The 17,281-nt window shown below is 45.1% G+C and overlaps 1 protein-coding gene across 7 annotated transcripts in view; it reads left to right on the top strand.

Moving 5' to 3' along the window:
* Positions 1–17,281, top strand: part of LOC130293335 (CD82 antigen-like) — a 147,047-nt gene that overhangs the window by 94,232 nt on the left and 35,534 nt on the right. For all 7 annotated transcript variants that reach the window (XM_056541874.1, XM_056541877.1, XM_056541878.1 and 4 more), the window contains 2 exons: positions 3,770–3,842; positions 8,359–8,483. In XM_056541874.1, the coding sequence (XP_056397849.1) occupies positions 3,770–3,842; positions 8,359–8,483 (198 nt within the window). The remainder of the gene's footprint in view (positions 1–3,769; positions 3,843–8,358; positions 8,484–17,281) is intronic.

Genomic DNA, 17,281 nt, shown 5'->3' with positions numbered 1-17,281 from the left:
AACAGATAAAAAGGAGAGAAGTTCACTTAGTCTTTGCATTGTGTGTCTGTGTGTGCCACACTAAGCATGGACAACAGAAAGAGGAGAAGAGGACTGTCTGAGGACTTGAGAACAAAAATTGTGGAAAAATATCAACAATCTCAAGGTTACAAGTCGCTCTCCAGAGATCTAGATTTGCCTTTGTCCACAGTGCGCAACATTATCAAGAAGTTTGCAACCCATGGCACTGTAGCTAATCTCCCTGGGCATGGACAAAAGAGAAAAATGTATGAAAGTTGTCAACACAGGATAGTCTGGATGGTGGATAAGCAGCCCCAAACAAGTTCCAAAGATATTCAAGCTGTCCTGCAGGCTCAGGGAGCATCAGTGTCAGCGTGAACTATCCGTTGACATTTAAATGAAATGAAACGCTATGGCAGGAGACCCAGGAGGACCCCACTGCTGACACAGAGACATAAAAAAGCAAGACTACATTTTGCCAAAATGAACTTGAGTGAGCCAAAATCCTTCTGGGAAAATGTCTTGTGGACAGACGACACCAAGATAGAGCTTTTTGGTAAAGTACATCATTCTTCTGTTTAGGAAAAATGTAATGAGGCCTACAAAAAAAACAATAAAAAAAAAAAAACAGTACCTACAGTGAAATATGGTAGAGGTTCAATTATGTTTTTTTTTTTTTTTTTTTTGCTCCCTCTGGCCCTGGGTGCCTTGAATGTGTGCAAGGCATCGTGAAATCTGAGGATTACCAACGGACTTTGGGTCACACTGTACAGCCCAGTCACAGAAAGCTGGGTTTGCGTCTGAGATCTTGGGTCTTCCAGCAGGAAAATGACCCCAAATATACATCAAAAAGGACCCAGAAATGGATGGTAAGTAAGCGCTGGAGAGTTCTGAAGTGGCCACCAATGAGTCCAGATCTAAATCCCATTGAACACCTGTGGAGAAATCTTGTTGGGAACAGGCGCCCTTCCAATAAGAGAGACCTGGAGCAGTTTGCAAAGGAAGCGTGGTCCAACATTCCGGCTGAGGGGTGTAAGAAGCTTATTGATGGTTCTAGGAAGCGACTGATTTCAGTTATTTTTTTTCCCAAAGGGTGTGCAACCAAATATTAAGTTAAGAGTGACAATAATTTTGTCCAGACCATTTTTGGAGTTTGGTGTGACATTATGTCCAATTTGCTTTTTTTCCTTCCTTTTTTGGTTTAGTTTCAATACACACAAAGGGTATAAACATGTGTATAGCAAAACATGTGTTACTGCAATGCTTTTCTGTGAGAAATACTTCATTTTCTAGAAAAATTTCAGGTGTGCCAACATTTACGGCCATGACGGACGGGGTAATGTGTAATTAACCTTATCGTAATGCCAGGGAATGGTTGACTTATACACCACCCGAGGTAGGCCAGCTTCACTTGTGCTAGGCACGGGGCAAATAATCACTCTGACGCAAGGTTACGGTTAACTGGCTTTACTGAGGTTGAAAGTACAATCCGTTACAGCTCAGTTTAGTGTGAAGGAGTTGCAGGGTGTACTTAGGGAAGCTTATCGGCTTGCTGGGACTTATAGTTGATTGTGCTGTATATTATTCACTTGACTGGTTTGCAGCCCACGCTATACTGGAGTTACTTGGACTTGACTAACTTGCTGACTTGAATATATCCCATGACTGTAGGCTTACCGCAAGGCTTTGACTTTCACCTGGGTAGTGGGGTTAACTTGCAGTTGATGCATGGTTGCTGGACTAGGCCTCAGGCCTCTTTCAGATCCACCTCACAGACAGACTTTACTCCTCATCAAACTGTATCTCAGCAAGACTAAGAGCTAGAGCTGAACTCTGACCTCACTAAATATGGGATGAATTTAGAGAGATCCCATTGGTTAGATAAGTCACATGTTCACCACTGCATACTCCCCTTAACAACAAGGTCCTTGACAACAGGATTCTTAAGGTAACAAGTGCATAGAAAATACAATACATTAAGGCTGGGTTCACACCACATTTTTGCAATACAGTTCCTGTATCGGGTTTTTGATAAAAAACAGATTCCTCAAAACCTGACTAAACTGTATCAAAATGTGTGTACAAATTTAAATCCGTATACGGTTTGAAAAATGATGCCCGGTTGCATCAGTTTTTTAAGAAAAAAAAGTATACGTTTTTAACTTTTCACTCCATTATGATTAAAGTTTCACTTGTTTGATTGAAATTCCAAGAAAAAAAACTGTGCAAAGTCAAAAAACGTATGGTGAAAACTGGATGGAACCGTACTCACATACAGTTTTGTACAGTTACCATTGACACCCATGTTAAAAAAAAAAGTATATGTTTCAATACGGTTTTTCACCCGGACCAAAAACCGCGTTAGGCTACGGTTTTGGATACGGGGAAAAAAAATGACAAAACTGTACAGGATGCAAAACAGACACAATCTGATACATCTTTTGGCATATGGTTTTCAATGGGGTTCCGTACGGTTTTCAAATTGAAAACGTATACGAGAACTGTATTGCAAAAATGTGGTGTGAACCCAGCCGGACCCTTATGTAACATTACATTATTTTGTGCATTATGGAGAGTTCTAAGGAGATTGGGCCCAAGACAGACATTGAAGCAGCATCTGCCACACAGGATGGGCAGTAGTACAGAAGAACACATGATTCTGTACTGGGTCTCCACACTACAATTTAGCTCTAGATTAAGACATAATCCAACCACATTTTAGTGCCAATATGATGCCCACAAAACCCATATGTAGATTTGTGGTGACAGCAGCAGGCTATGTCTAAATAAATGGGGATGCTTGCAGATCTGGAGACGGAGTTACCGGAAGTCTTCTGGCAGCTCAATCTTTAGATTGCTATAGTCTACAAGCAAGTAATAGGTTCAGAAGCTGCCCTGATATTTTCGGACATATTCTGCCACCGGGAGCAGGATTAAAGGTACCCTTTAAAGTAAGGTTCCATAGTTTGGTTCAATACAATGCATAAATGCATCTTAAGCTATAAGGGTAATAGTTGCTAAACCTAACCTGGTGTGTAGGGTGACTCAAGGCCCTTTTGCCACATTGAAAGAGACCATTTCGGTAAATGGCACCTGGTAGGTGGGGACCCATTTACAGATTTTGCATTGGGGCCCCTATTGTAACATATGTTAATTTCAGCAAGCTACGGTAAGTCAGTACAGACCATGAAACTAAATATCTATAGTTTGCTTTTCGGTTCTCAGGGCAAATGTGGGAAGACTCTTTTGGCTGCCACTGTTCTTATTCCAGATGATGCTTGCTGCTCACTGGATCATATCCATCTATAACAATAATTCAAAAGGGGTTCTCTCTTTTTCACAATTTCTACTTGTAAGAAGGTTCTTTTTATAATAAGAAGATTAGACAGTGTTCCTCAGCCAGGACCCCCAGTGATCAACTTTAATCTCTGGGGAAACCTGAGGGTAATTTCACTGCAGCGCCACCACTGGGGAAATGAATGCAGGGCAGGTCTTCCTTATGGTCAAATAGATGAGGACCCTTTAGTAACTCAATATTGCCTAACAAAATGTTTTTTCTAAACTGTAAAGCCCCTTTAAAGAGCTACTGTTTATGTAATTTCCAAATGTCATATATATTGTATCCGCAAATAATATATCCCGCAAACAATTAATTTGCCTCATCTGTGTTTCAAATACTGATAAAGCCATAGCATGGGGGTCAGGCCATAATGGGTTCTTCTCATGTGATAGCTTGATAAGTAACATTGTATTGTTTTGTTCCTCACAGATCCTGGGAGGTGTTCTGCTGTGCTTTGGACTCTGGATCTTGTTTGACAGGAGCAGCTTTGCCTCCATGATAGGTGAGTGAGTAAGATCATTTTTGGCCAGACTCTCGACTCTAGACTTTAGTTGCTTACATGCCATGTCTTTTTATTTACATCTATGAAGAGTACAAGAACTTTTTGGCTGCACTAAACTGTCATTAAAGCTGTGGTCTTCTTTGTATCAGTATTAACCCATTGTCTCCTGCAGAGGTTTAAGGATTTCAAGTGTTAGGCTAAGACCATGTACACACGTCCGAAATTTCCTTGAAGAATTCTGCATTGGAATTCTGTCGGAGATTCCAGAGCAGCAGGGTCCCACTGAAAGTCCCTGTTCATTCTTTCTGAAGACTCTGCACGGAATGCATAGCCGTCTATGAGATGGTGCATTCCTGCACGATCTTAGCGTCTGCATATTATGCCGGCGGCTGCAGTCTCCGGTACGTCCGTAGGAAGATTATTCGTGTGGACATTCTGGACGTGTGAACATAGCTTAAGCACACACACACTATCCCTCGTACAAATCAGATATTGTCAGGTCAGGCATTTGTACATTTTGTTTTATAGTGGGCTGGAGGCATAATCTGCATCACTTGTGCAATCCCAATGGCCTATGATTGAAAAAAATGATTTGACTGCTATTGTAAATAAGCTTTAAACTACATTTTGCTGAAAAACATTAAAGCAAAAGTAGCAGAGCAGACTATAAGAAGAGAAACCAATGCAGCGACATTGCAGACAGACCCCTAAAATTTGTCATTGCAATCATTCTGTAAAAGCTTAAAGGGGTTTATCACACAATCAAATATGATCCCCTATCCAAAGGATAGGGAATAACTAGCTGACCGGATGGGATCCAACTGCTGGGAGCCCAACCGATCATGAGAATAGAAGTGAAATGTCCCCTGGAATGGCTGGTGCTCCATTCATTGTCTATAGGGCTTGCAAACATTGCTGACATCTTAGCTGACATTTCCCTTCCGTTCTCATGATTTCTGGGGTAGGACCCCCATGATTAGCTAGGTATTCCCATACTGTGTTAGAGGATAACTTTTTATTGAAATGTGATCCCATTAAGGTAAAAGTAAATAAAGATAGTGAGTGAAGCACTATCTGCTCTTTAACTGCTTAATAGATTAGAGTTGAATTTGGATGATCTCCTCTAATAAATCCGAGGTCCCTAATAGGGTATTTGATATTGGGATTTCAAAACCAGACAACCTCTATTAAACAGTCATGCCAATTTTCATATATATATGACCATTTTTACATTCTGAGCCACCCTGAAATTGATGGTGACATGTAACTTTTGGAACATGTTTAAGCTTAGCAACCTAACTCTAACCCCTTAAAGGCAATCTTTTTACAGCATTAACCACACTAACTTGCTGGTACAGGGTAATAGTGTGGGTGACGCTTACTACAAAACTGTTTCGAGTTATTCTCGAAAAATATGAAGTGCTGTGGTGCAATGGGGGCATTCTCAGCCCCTTGGTGCACTCTTCTGCCCGCCCACTCATGTCACATGATGATCATGATCATCATTATCACCACAGGTCCTCCAGCTACAATTTCTTCTATCCTGCACTGCGGAGCTGTGCCCCCACATGTATTGGTCATCACCAAATTGTGACATCATCACAGGTCCTACACCTTGTTACGCCGAACGCTCCGGGTCCCTGCTCCTCCCCGGAGCGCTCGCGGCATTCTCCCTTCTGCAGCGCCCTGGTCAGACCCGCTGACCGGGAGCGCTGCACTGACATTCGCGTTGGGGATGCGATTCGCATAGCGGGACGCGCCTGCTCGCGAATCGCATCCCAAGACACCTACCCGTCCCGGTCCCCGGCTGTCATGTTCTGGCGCGCGCGGCTCCGCTCCCTAGGGCACGCGCGCCAGCGCTCTAACATTTAAAGGGCCAGTGCACCAGTGATTGGTGCCTGGCCCAATCAGTCTAATTAGCTTCCACCTGCTCCCTGTGTATATTACCTCACTTCCCCTGCACTTCCTTGCCGGATCTTGTTGCCTTGTGCCAGAGAAAGCGTTAGTGTTGTTCAAAGCCTGTGTTCCAGATCTTCTGCTATCCACATTGACTACGAACCTTGCCGCCTGCCCCGACCTTCTGCTACGTCTGACCTTGCCACTGTCTAGTCCTTCTGTCCCACGTCTTCTCAGCAGTCAGCGAGGTTGAGCCGTTGCAGGTGGATACGACCTTGTTGCTACCGCCGCAGCAAGACCATCCCGCTTTGCGGCGGGCTCTGGTGAAAACCAGTAGCAACCCTAGAACCGGTCCACCGACACGGTCCACGCCAATCCCCCGCTGACGCAGTGGATCCACATCCAGCTAGCCGAATCATAACACACCTCCAGCATGTTGCAGTTACAGATCAAACCTAGAGTTATATGTTACCTTTATATAATGGAGCTCAGGGAGCTCAGTTGCACAGGCCCGAACTGGGTGAACAGAAAAGTGCACCAAAGAGCTTAATTTGCATATTTGGATTTTTGGGGGCACTGTTACCCTGTACCATCAGGTTAGTACTGTCGATGCTGGTGACAGATCCCCTTTAAGGTTCCAGCCAGTTTTGTCGTTCAGGTAATTTTTCACGCTGATATTTCAGTCTGACATTTGTCACTTTAATACATCACTGGTCTGCTTCTGCCTATCCAAGTGATTCTGGAATTGTTTTTATTTGTTTATAAACAGAACATTTAGAAGAATAAGCTTTTGTTAGAATAAGATTTTTTTTCTACTTTCTACTTCTCTTTCTACTTCTCTACTTCTTAGGCGGATAATCATATCCATGTTGCCATCATTTATAAAAAAAAAAAATTCTCAAAACTCATTTTTGAGGACAAATTCAGAATTGGAATTTGACCACCACCTTTCTCAAAAAAGAACAATTTTAATGAAAATGCGAATGGGGAATTCATGTTTAAGGGGTTTAAGGGGTTGTGCGAAAACTAGCTTATCCCCTATCCACAGAATAGAGGGGATAGTAGCTGATCGTGCATGGTCCGACTGCTGGGACCCCCCCCCCACAACCTACTGCACAGCGCTCCAGCTTTCCTCCTGCACAGAACAGGGATCGGCACCCGCCCCCCATGCATCTATATGGGGGATCCGAAGATACATGTTTGCTGTACTTGCCGACTCCCGCTCCACGCAGGAGGAGAGCCAAAGCACCATACAGGAGGTCACTGGGGGGTTCCTGAAGTTGAACCCTCGACGATCAGCTACTTATTCTCTAGCATGTGAATACAGGATTAGTTAGTTTTCACTGCACAACCCCTTTAAAGAGTACCTGCCATCAAGTAAAACTTTTGCTATGTTATTCCTTATGTAATGTAATGCCTATTTGCCATTTATCTTCATAAAAAAAAAAAAAAATCTTTCCATCAGTTTTTTACCTTTGAAAAGTGGCCACTAGGGGTCTCTGTAGTGTCCAGCAGGCCCTGCATAGCCCTCGGACTTGTGCCGGACTGGCACAAGTCCAAACTCCGGAAGTGCTGATGGGGCGGGACATGAGCGCGGCTCTGCATATCTCTCGCTCCCTGCCTGTAAATCATGCAGGCGGGCCCCTGCAGCATAAAAAGCTCCCAGGCAGAGAGCAGACCTTATAAAGGCATTACTCAAAAAACAATGGGCAAAATAAAAAAAAAGAAAAAGTGCGGAGGACTCAGGATGAAGAGGGGAACAGACTAGGAAGAACATAATCCCTCTTTACTTGGTGTCAGGAACTCTTCAATGCAATTTCCTGATATATATAGTGTTGCTCGCGAATATTCGCAATTCGAATATTATTCGCGAATATCGCATATTCGCGAATTCGCGAATTTCGAGAATATAGCGCTATATATTCGTAATTACGAATATTCTTTTTTTTTTTTTTTCACAGTACACATCACAGTGATCACCCCTCTCTGCTTCCAGCTTGTGTGGTGTAAAGAAGGCTCTAATACTACTGTGTGAGACTGGCATGCGAATTTTCGCATATGCGAACATTTGCATATGCTAATTTTTCGCATATGCAAATTTTCGCTTATGTTAATTTTTGTATATGCTAATTTCCGCATATGTCAATTTTTGCATACGCGAATGTTTCGCATTTGCGAAAATAAAACGAGAATATTACGAATATGCGAATATTCGCGAATATATGACGAATATTCGTCCATATATTCGCGAATATTCGCGAATTCGAATATGGCCTATGCCGCTCAACACTAGATATATGGATAGGTTCACTAAAGAGGAGAATTTTACTTTTGTTAAATTTAACATAAGCTTTGAACATGCTATTCAACCTTTAGATCCCATAAAGAAAACGATGCAGGTGGAAATAAAACAGCTCAATTATATAGTTCAGAAATGAGAAAATAGAGACATAAAGATGCATCAAGGGAATTATAGGCCCTGCTCCAACTTGCAGGAATCTTTGTTGTTCGATCCCCCAGGCTAGGGCTGTAATCCTCAGAACGAGAGCAGAATGATTCAGCATTTGATGTTTATTTAACCTGTTCCTTCCCTTTCACTCCCCTTCTTTTCTTCCTTCAGGGTCTTCTACACCCACCTTGAAGATTTGGTCCTATGTGTTTTGTGGAGTTGGGATCCTTACAATGCTGCTGGGGTTTCTGGGCTGCCTTGGTTCATTAAAGGAGATCAAATGCCTCCTTGGATTTGTAAGCAAATTTTTATTCTTCATTTACTGCGAATAATACCTGAGTTTTTTTTTTCCATATTTTATTTATGTCATTGTTGAATCCATACTCTAGTCAGTAGAAAACCTGAACTCCTGGTGTGAGAGCACAGGGGTAATGGAGAACTAAAAGGAAAAAATTCGTACTATCAAAAGGTATCGGACCATAGAACAGCGCTTTTTTGTTTATGGGCTTTGTCTGGTGTAGTGCAGCTTCACCTTTATTAAGTGAATAGAACAGAGCTGAAATTTCAAATGCAGCATATTGAGAAAATAGTGCTGGAAGAAAGCCATGTTTTACTAATCTTATACATCCCCTTTAAATGGCTAATCGCATTCAGACAAACTGTTTCCTTATATCCAGGGCATGTAGACATCATTGAGGTGGGTCCCCTACTTTGAAATGAGCCAGACCTTAGAGCCCTTCCAAAGGACTTCTACTTACACTGTACTCAATGATTCAAAAGAACATTATGTAACACACTTCTTTTAGATAAGAACTAGAGATTAGCAAATTTTTGAAAAACTCAATTCGTCCAATTCGCCAAATTTTCCGGGGGTCGCCTCCCCTGTCACGACTCGTCCACACAGGTAGCAGGGAGGTGGCGGGGCAGGATGTGGCAAGATCAGGGTCAGGTCAGGTAACACAGGTGCAGGGGAGGTAAGGTAGCAAGGAACAGGTACACGGTAACAGGGACACAGACTATCACTATGGCACAAGGTAACCAAAGATTCAGCCGGGAACCAAGGGAGGAGCTGACATTTAAGGACAGGGGAACAGGTGTAAAAACTTGATTAATTGAGCACTGGTCCTTTAAGAGACAGAGCTCCAGGGCACATGGGGCCTAGGAGGCAGGGGCACGCGTGCCGGGGTTGCGAGGACAGGGAGAGGCGGAAAATGAGAGAGGTAAGTGACGGGGTGGGATTCGCATGCATGCGTGTCCCGCGATGCAAATCCCAGCCCTGCCAGCAGCGGGGACAGAGGCAGAGAGCGCTCACGGCCGGCATGTCCGGCCGGAGCGCAGGTTTTTTCAGCCTGGAGTTGGCGGCAGCAAGAGCAGACCATATAGTGGCTGAATGACACAGCCTGGAGTTGGCAGCAGCAGGAGGAGACCATATAGTGGCTGAATGACACAGCCTGTAGTTGGCGGCAGCAAGAGCAGACTATATAGTGGCTGAATGACACAGCCTGGAGTTGGCGACAGCATGAAGAGACCATATAGTGGCTGAATGACACAGCCTGGAGATGGTGGCTGCATGAGGAGACCATATAGTGGCTGAATAACACAGCCTGGAGTTGGCGACAGCATGAGGAGACCATATAGTGGCTTAATGACACAGCCTGGAGGTGGCAGCAGCATGAGGAGAACATATGGTGGCAGTATGAGACACCCTGGAGCTGACATCAGCATGAGGAGAACATATGGTGGCAGTATGAGACAGCCTGGAGCTGGGATCAGCATGAAGAGAACACATGGTGGCAGTATGAGACAGCCTGGAGCTGGCATCAGCTTGAGGAGAACATATGGTATCAGTATGAGACAGCCTGGAGATGGCATAAGCTTGAGAAGAACATATGGTGGCAGAATGAGACAACATGGAGCTGGCATCAGCATGAAGAGAACATATGGTGGCAGTATGAGACAGCCTGGAGGTGGCATCAGCATGAGGAGAACATATGGTGGCATTATGAGACAGCCTGGAGCTGGCAGCAGCATGAGGAGAACATATGGTGGCAGAATGGAACAGCCTGGAGCTGGCAGCAGCATGAGGAGAACATATGGTGGCAGTATGAGACAGCCTGGAGGTGGCATCAGCATGAGGAGAACATATGGTGGCAGAATGAGACAGCCTGGAGGTGGTATCAGCAGCATCAGGAGTCCTGAAAGTGACCCGGTGACATAGTGGGGCGGTGTGTGGCAATACCAGTACTCGGTGATGAAGGTGGGTGAAAAAAAGGAGAACTTGGGATGAGATGTGTGGCATCAGGCGGGTGGCAGGATCAGAATAGTAGCTGAAGCAGGTAGCCAGAAGAAAATGGTCTCTTTTGTAGAAGTGTTAGTGTGCACAAGTAAGTTTTGAGGATATGCATTACGGAAAACGTAACTTTTAATAATATTATTAGGATAAAATTTATGTACCCCAATTTTTTTTTTTTAGCAAACAAATGGAGAGGTGTGCAAAAAACACCATGTGCCACCTACACCACCAAGTATTGATGTGATGCAAAGACCTCTAAAAGGTGGAAGGGAACAACATATGGTTCATTGTAACCGGTGGGGGTAAAAACTTCCCCTGTAAGGCCCTACTCTCGCATTATTAATTCCCTTCTTGGCAAGTGTTACTCGCCCTGAAAAGGGTGGCCCCTTACAGGAAACTCTCTCTATTTCCACCTAAAAACCCTGTGAAATGGCAGTGTTTGTATGTGGAAATAGGAAGAGGCTCCTGTGTGGGGCCACCCTTTTTAGGGCGAGTAACACTTGCCAAGAAGGGAATTAATGCAACAGTAGGGCCTTACAGGGGAAGTTTTTACCCCCACTGGTTACAATGGACCATACGTTGTTCCCTTCCACCTTTTAGAGGTCTTTGCATCACATCAATACTTGGTGGTGTAGGTGGCATATGGTGTTTTATTTTGCACACCTTTCCTTTTGTTTGATTTTTTTTAAAAATTGGGTACATTTTATCCTAAGAAAAGTTAAGTTTTAGCTATTTAGGAATTTCTGTAACTGGGGAGCAGTACCTTAAATATGTTATGCATGATCCATAGTTGTGAAGTGTTGGTGTGGCACCATGGTCAATCTACTCTGATGCATCAGGCATTGGTGGGTGGAAATCCTGGCTGATCCATGGCTGATTCATCTTCACAAAGGTAAGTCTCTCCACAAGTTTTGTGGACAGACACGTTCTCCTTGGGGTTACTATGGCCCCCCGCCGCACTAAGCATTCACTCTGATGGCACACTACTGGCCAGGCAGGACAGCTTTTTCAGGGCAAACTCTGCTAGTTGTGGCCACAAATCAAGTTTGGCTGCCCAGAATTCCAGCGTATCTTCAAGGTGTGTTGGCATGGGCATGTCAAGGTATGCCACCACCAGCTGGTTCATGTCCTGCTCCAGGAATACCTGCTGATGATGATTTTCTTCACTATGCGGATGAAGAAAGCTACTCAGCGTACTGTAGACTCAGGCTGCTGCTGATGGAGCTGGTACTGCTCCTGCCACCCCTCCCCTCCCCAGCAGCCATGGCAATGGAAGGTGAGCGCACAGGGCCCAAGGTATGCCACCTCCAGCTGGTTCATGTCTTGCTACAGGTCTACCTGCTGATGATGATTTTCTTCACTATGCGCATGAAGAAAGCTACTCATCAGCGACTGTAGACTCAGTCTGCTTCTACTGGAGCTGGCACTGCTCCTGCCACCCCACCCCTGCCCAGCAGCTATGGCAATGGAAGGTGAGCGCACAGGGCCCCCCGCGTCAGACCTGCAAGAGGATGGATGATGGCGCAGAGAGGCATCGGCCAACTGACTACGTAGGATGTCTCTGTAGTAGGTCAGTTTGTCCTCCCTCTCAGTGGGTGTAAAAAAGGCCCCCATTTTGTGCTGGTAGCGAGGGTCCAATTAGGTGAAGAGCCAGAAGTCATCCCGCTGCCGAATGGTGACAATTTGGCAGTCACTACGCAAGCAAGTGAGCATGCATCATGCCATTTGTGCAAGTGACTCGGAGGAACTCCCTGCCTCCATCTCCACTGCATACTGCCATGGTGTGACTGGGTCTGTCTCACCTTCCTCATAACCTTCTAGCTCCTCTAGCTGCTCCTGCTCCTCCTCTCCTGTCAGATGACTAGAAAAACTGCCCATCTCGCAAAACCTAAACTGTGCTCCACTGTGCCCCTCCCCCTCCTCCCCCAGTTCAGCCCCCACAGGGCTCATGTGGCGGTGAGATGTAGGCGCCACGTCTCCAGTGCCCTGACCAGCCATCGTTTCCAACAAGTGTTGTAGGAAATGAGGCAGTGGAATGATGTTGTTTATCCCATAATCTTGGTGGCTAATAATGTGGCTTCCTCAAAGGGCATGAGCAAACGGCAGGTGTCACGTATGAGCTGCCACTGGTTGACAATAAAGTTACACAGGGGAGTCCCCCTATCCGCTTAGATCATCAAGAAATTGGTGATGGCTTTTCTTTGTTCATATAGTCAGTCCAACATATGGAGGGTGGAATTCCAACGTGTGGAAACGTTTCAAATCAGACTATGTTGGGGGATACCGTTCTGATGCAGCTCACGGAGGGTGTGCTTTGCGGTGTACGAGTGGCCGAAGTGCATGCAAAGTTTCTTTCCCACTTCAGGAACCGCTTGACAACCAGATTGAACACGTGCCATGCAGGGCACATGTCTCAGGCTTCCTTGTCGCAGCGCAGACAAGATGTTCTTCCCGTTGTCAGTCACCATGGTTCCCATTTCCAGTTTTCGTAGAGTAAGCCATGATTCGATTTCTTGATGAATGACTTTTAGCAGTTCCTCCCCTGTGTGACTTCGTTGGCCAAGGCAAACCATGTAAAGAACAGCGTGACACTGCCGTGCCCTGCTCACATGATATGCTGGAGGGGCACTGCGACTTGTCCGTGCAGTGGAGGCTGAGGACATGATGGAGGATGAGAAGGCGGAGTCGCACATAGGACATAGGACCAACGGCCTGAGAGCGTGGAGGCGGAAGCAGCGTGACCTGTCCAAGTTGTTGTTGTGGCTGTGCAGGAACCACATTCACCAAGTGAGCCGTATTGTCCCTGACCGTAGTTACAGCCCCACACGTCGGCGCTGCCGTGCACTTTGGGGCTCAAGGACTGGCCCACCTTCTGTTCCACAAAATTGTGCAGGCTGGTACTGCTTTCTTCGCAAAAAAATGACAGTTTCTGCGCCGTTGGATGAGTGGGCGCATACTGTTGTCTCTTGAACATGGCTTTGCCGATGGATTGCTGGCGGAATGACTGACTTAAAAAAGGAGCAGCAGGAGCATCTGGAGTGTCAGAAGATGGGTATGACACACAGCTCCCTTCAGCTGAGGTGGTGGAGCCTTGGCTGGCTGAAACAGGTAGCGGCGTGCCACTGGGTGATGCAGCGGGCTGGCCACCACATCGGAGCCACGGTTCTCCCAGGCCGATTTATGGTAATGCTGTATATGGTGACGCAGGGCCGTAGTGCCAACATTTTGACCCTGGCCACGCTTCAACTTCTGCCTACACATCTTGCATGTGGCCATGTTAACCTCCTCCGGATGCTTGATGAAAAACTGCCACACCGCCGAGTAGCTGATTTTCCCACCAACAGTCCACACTGATTGACTGCTACTGCCGCCGACTCCAGGAACCCCTGTCCAACTACCTCCCGGGAAGGTAGGCTGCCACGAAGCAGGTGGTCTACCCCGGGCACATTTGGCTCCAGACTTTCCACTTCTTTCCATTGCCCCTTCTGCACCCGTCTCCCAAGTGCGATCGGCTTCAACATCATCGAGTTGTGTCTTCACGTCACTGATGTCCTCCTCAGGTTCCTCAACAGTGTCTACTTCTGGAGCCTGAACACTCGCAACACCACCTCCCACGCCACTCTCCTCATCACTACTTGCCCACCTAATGGAGGAAGTGGCGGATGTCTCCTCCACTTCTTGGCTGGGCAGTAGCTGCTGACTGTCCTCTAGTAGATCGTCCTTGCTAAATAGTGGAGCTGAACCCACAGCATAAGATACTTCCGTGGGGGAGGGAACAGCATAGGACAGTGGCAATGGGAAGACAGGGACTGCTCCCGGGGCATGACAACTGAGGGTTGTGTCTGAGAAACTCACCGATGAAGCAGATGAACGTTTTAACCAATCGACGACAACCACTAGCTGATACCGGGAGCTCAGGCCTCTCGCTGTGACTCCTGCTGCCACTCGCTCCTAGTCTGCTGTGACCACTGCCTGATGAATTTAGGCCTCTGCCACTCCTCTGTGCACGTCCTGGCACTTCTCTGCCTGACATACTTAGTGCGTATATGAGGGGAGTACAATAGGCTCCACTATGCTTGAAACAGTATATGTCTACAACACCAGCAGGTGTGTACTTTTGGCTGGCGTTTCACAGTATCTAGGCCCTTAAGACTTTAACAGGAACAAAATGGTACACCACAGGTTACACTTAATAGAGGATAATACGCTTTTAATGCTCTGCTCACCCTAACTGGCTGGCTACTATTAGCTTTTCAATTGTTGTGCACACTAGTGCTGCAGCACACAGTTGCTGTGTACTACACCCAAAATTGCACTTTCTCTCTCAATCTCACTACCTTCCTTATCAGTGCTTCTAGGCTGGATTTTGGCTTGGGGTGAATCCCTGCTGTAATACACCCACAATTGCACTTTCTCTCTCAATCTCTCTCCCTTCCCTATCTGTGCTTTTAGGCTGGATTTGGGCTTGAGGTGAATCACTGCTGTAAAAAAGCTTTTCTGTGCAACACACTGCTCTCTGTCCCTCTCTCTGCAATAGAACGCTGATGTGAGTGGCCGCAAGATGGCTGCCGATTTATATAGGGCTGTAACATCACAGGGGTGGATGGCTGCTGATAGGCTGCATGCTGCATGTGATTCAGGGTCATCCTGCCAACCCTTGTTCCCGCCTTCCCAGGATTGCTTGCCCCATGTCCTCACATGTGGATCCGTCATTTTAGATGCCCGTCCCCTGAAGCCTGGACCGCACTAAATGCAGTTTAATGAAGTGATTTGAGTGATCGTTACAAATCTAATTTTACCTTAAATTCATAACGTATTCAGATTTGTCAGATTCGATTCGCTCATCCCTAATAAGAACAATAAGAACCTGTAAGCTGGGCCTCATACTGAAGCCCTGAACAATCCCTTGCAATTAAAAGGCTGGGGACCATACAGAGTCAAGGGTCTAGCAGTGTACCCAGTATCTGAATTGCTTCATGCAGGGCATCAGGCATAAGGGCACCATGATATTTTTTATTGACTGCAAAAGGCAAAGTATCTAAAACATGCTCATTGCATAAATAACATACCAGGCTGCACTATTCTAGAGAGATGCTAGACAGATGTCAAACAATGGCTAAGATTGTCTATTGAAAACGTGCCATAATTATGGTGCAATTTCGACCCCCCCCCCCCAAACTGTCTTACATGACTTGCCAATTTCATTATGAGTTTTAGACACTTTTTAGATGTTTTTCCGCCGCCTCTGGCAAAATGGGTGTGACTTCAGATAAAGAGGGTTTGGCCTTAATATATTAAAAAAAGTGCCCAAATTTTGTCTCCCCTTTCTGGTTTAAGTCCACACTACTGAATCAGAGCTGAATGTCAATCCTCAATTGAATCCTCCGCTCTTTTTAAAATTCTGCAGAATTTTTCAATTCTGTGTGAAATTTGAGCTGAAGTGGTGCGGAATTGCAGTGGAAATTTTTCCTGCAGAAATTCAACAAAGAATTAAGATTCTAGTCAGGAAAAAAGTAGTTCTGCCCCTTTTGGAAAATTTGCACACCAGACCAGACAGTACCAATAGAAGAGAGTGAACATGTCTGCCAAGTAAAAAATGGGTGGAGAATGTCGGTGGTGTTATGTCGGTTAGTTTTAATTAAATTCTGTTCTGAAATTCTGGACATTATTGTTGTAATTCTGCCGCTATTTCGCTCGTACAACTGATTTTGGATGGAAATGCAAGACCCATTGACTTATATTGGGATTCTGCTGCTGAATTCTGCCTGAAGAATGAAAATGTTCATTCTTTTGCCGGATGCCCATTCCTCCAGCTAAATTCCGCTGCAGAAATTCAGCAGTGTGCACAGAGCAGCAGAATCTCATTGAAAACAAGAGGACTCTGCAAGTTGAAAACAAGTTGAAAACAAGACAACTGCAAGTTGAATTCCACCAGCTGAATTCCAGGAATGTATATGGGGTCTACGATCTCGTCCACACTGCTTAATTTCCTTACTAAATTTCTTCTACTTCTCCATACAAAAGTAATTAGAATCAGATTCATATTGAATTTCCATATATCAATGTAAGGTCCTGATGAAGGTTATTTTCTGCTTCAAGAATAGGCTTTAATTCCACATGGACATTCTGCTTGAATATCCTTTAAATTACCGTAGAGAAGTAGAGGAAATTCAGTAGTGTTGATGAGCCCTAAGGCTATGTTCATGTGATGGAATATTTGAAGAATGTCCCCATGGAAAACAGGGGTGGACATTCCTCAAATAACAGTTGCTGGCAATAAATGCCGGCGCTAGGACCTCTTGGAAGTACGCTGTCTCCATAGACGGCAATGCATTTCTGAGCGGATTTCGCCAAAAGAATTGACAATTTTTTTTGTCGGAGGCCTGAATCAAGATTTCTACAGTAGATGTTACCCCCATGGGTGCAGCAGTATCTCATTGAAAGCAATGGGACTGTCTTGCAATGCTGAATTCCGCTCTGAAATTCCGTTGTGTGGACATGGCCTAATAGTTGATCTAAACTTAGACTAAACATTCTTTAGATGTGCCTTATTTATCAGTCAGCCTGATACAGTTTGATAAATCTGGCAAATTTGAAGACTGGATGACATGGGACTGTTGAGTTAAATTTGTATTTTTCAGGTCAATTCAAGTCAATGGGAAATGTATAGAAAACATATAGCATAATGCAGAGTTTTAAAAGGGTTATCCAGCAGGAGATTTTTTTTCTTTTTCTTAGAACTATGCCCATTATGTGCTATTGTATACAAAAAATTAAGCTGTACTTAATCCAGTGCTCCTG

Source organism: Hyla sarda, chromosome 10 (genome assembly GCF_029499605.1).
Source record: "Hyla sarda isolate aHylSar1 chromosome 10, aHylSar1.hap1, whole genome shotgun sequence".
In the NCBI taxonomy this organism is placed as follows: Eukaryota; Metazoa; Chordata; class Amphibia; order Anura; family Hylidae; genus Hyla; species Hyla sarda.
Note: the sequence above shows the minus strand (reverse complement) of the source record. Positions and strands in the feature narration are given on the sequence as shown.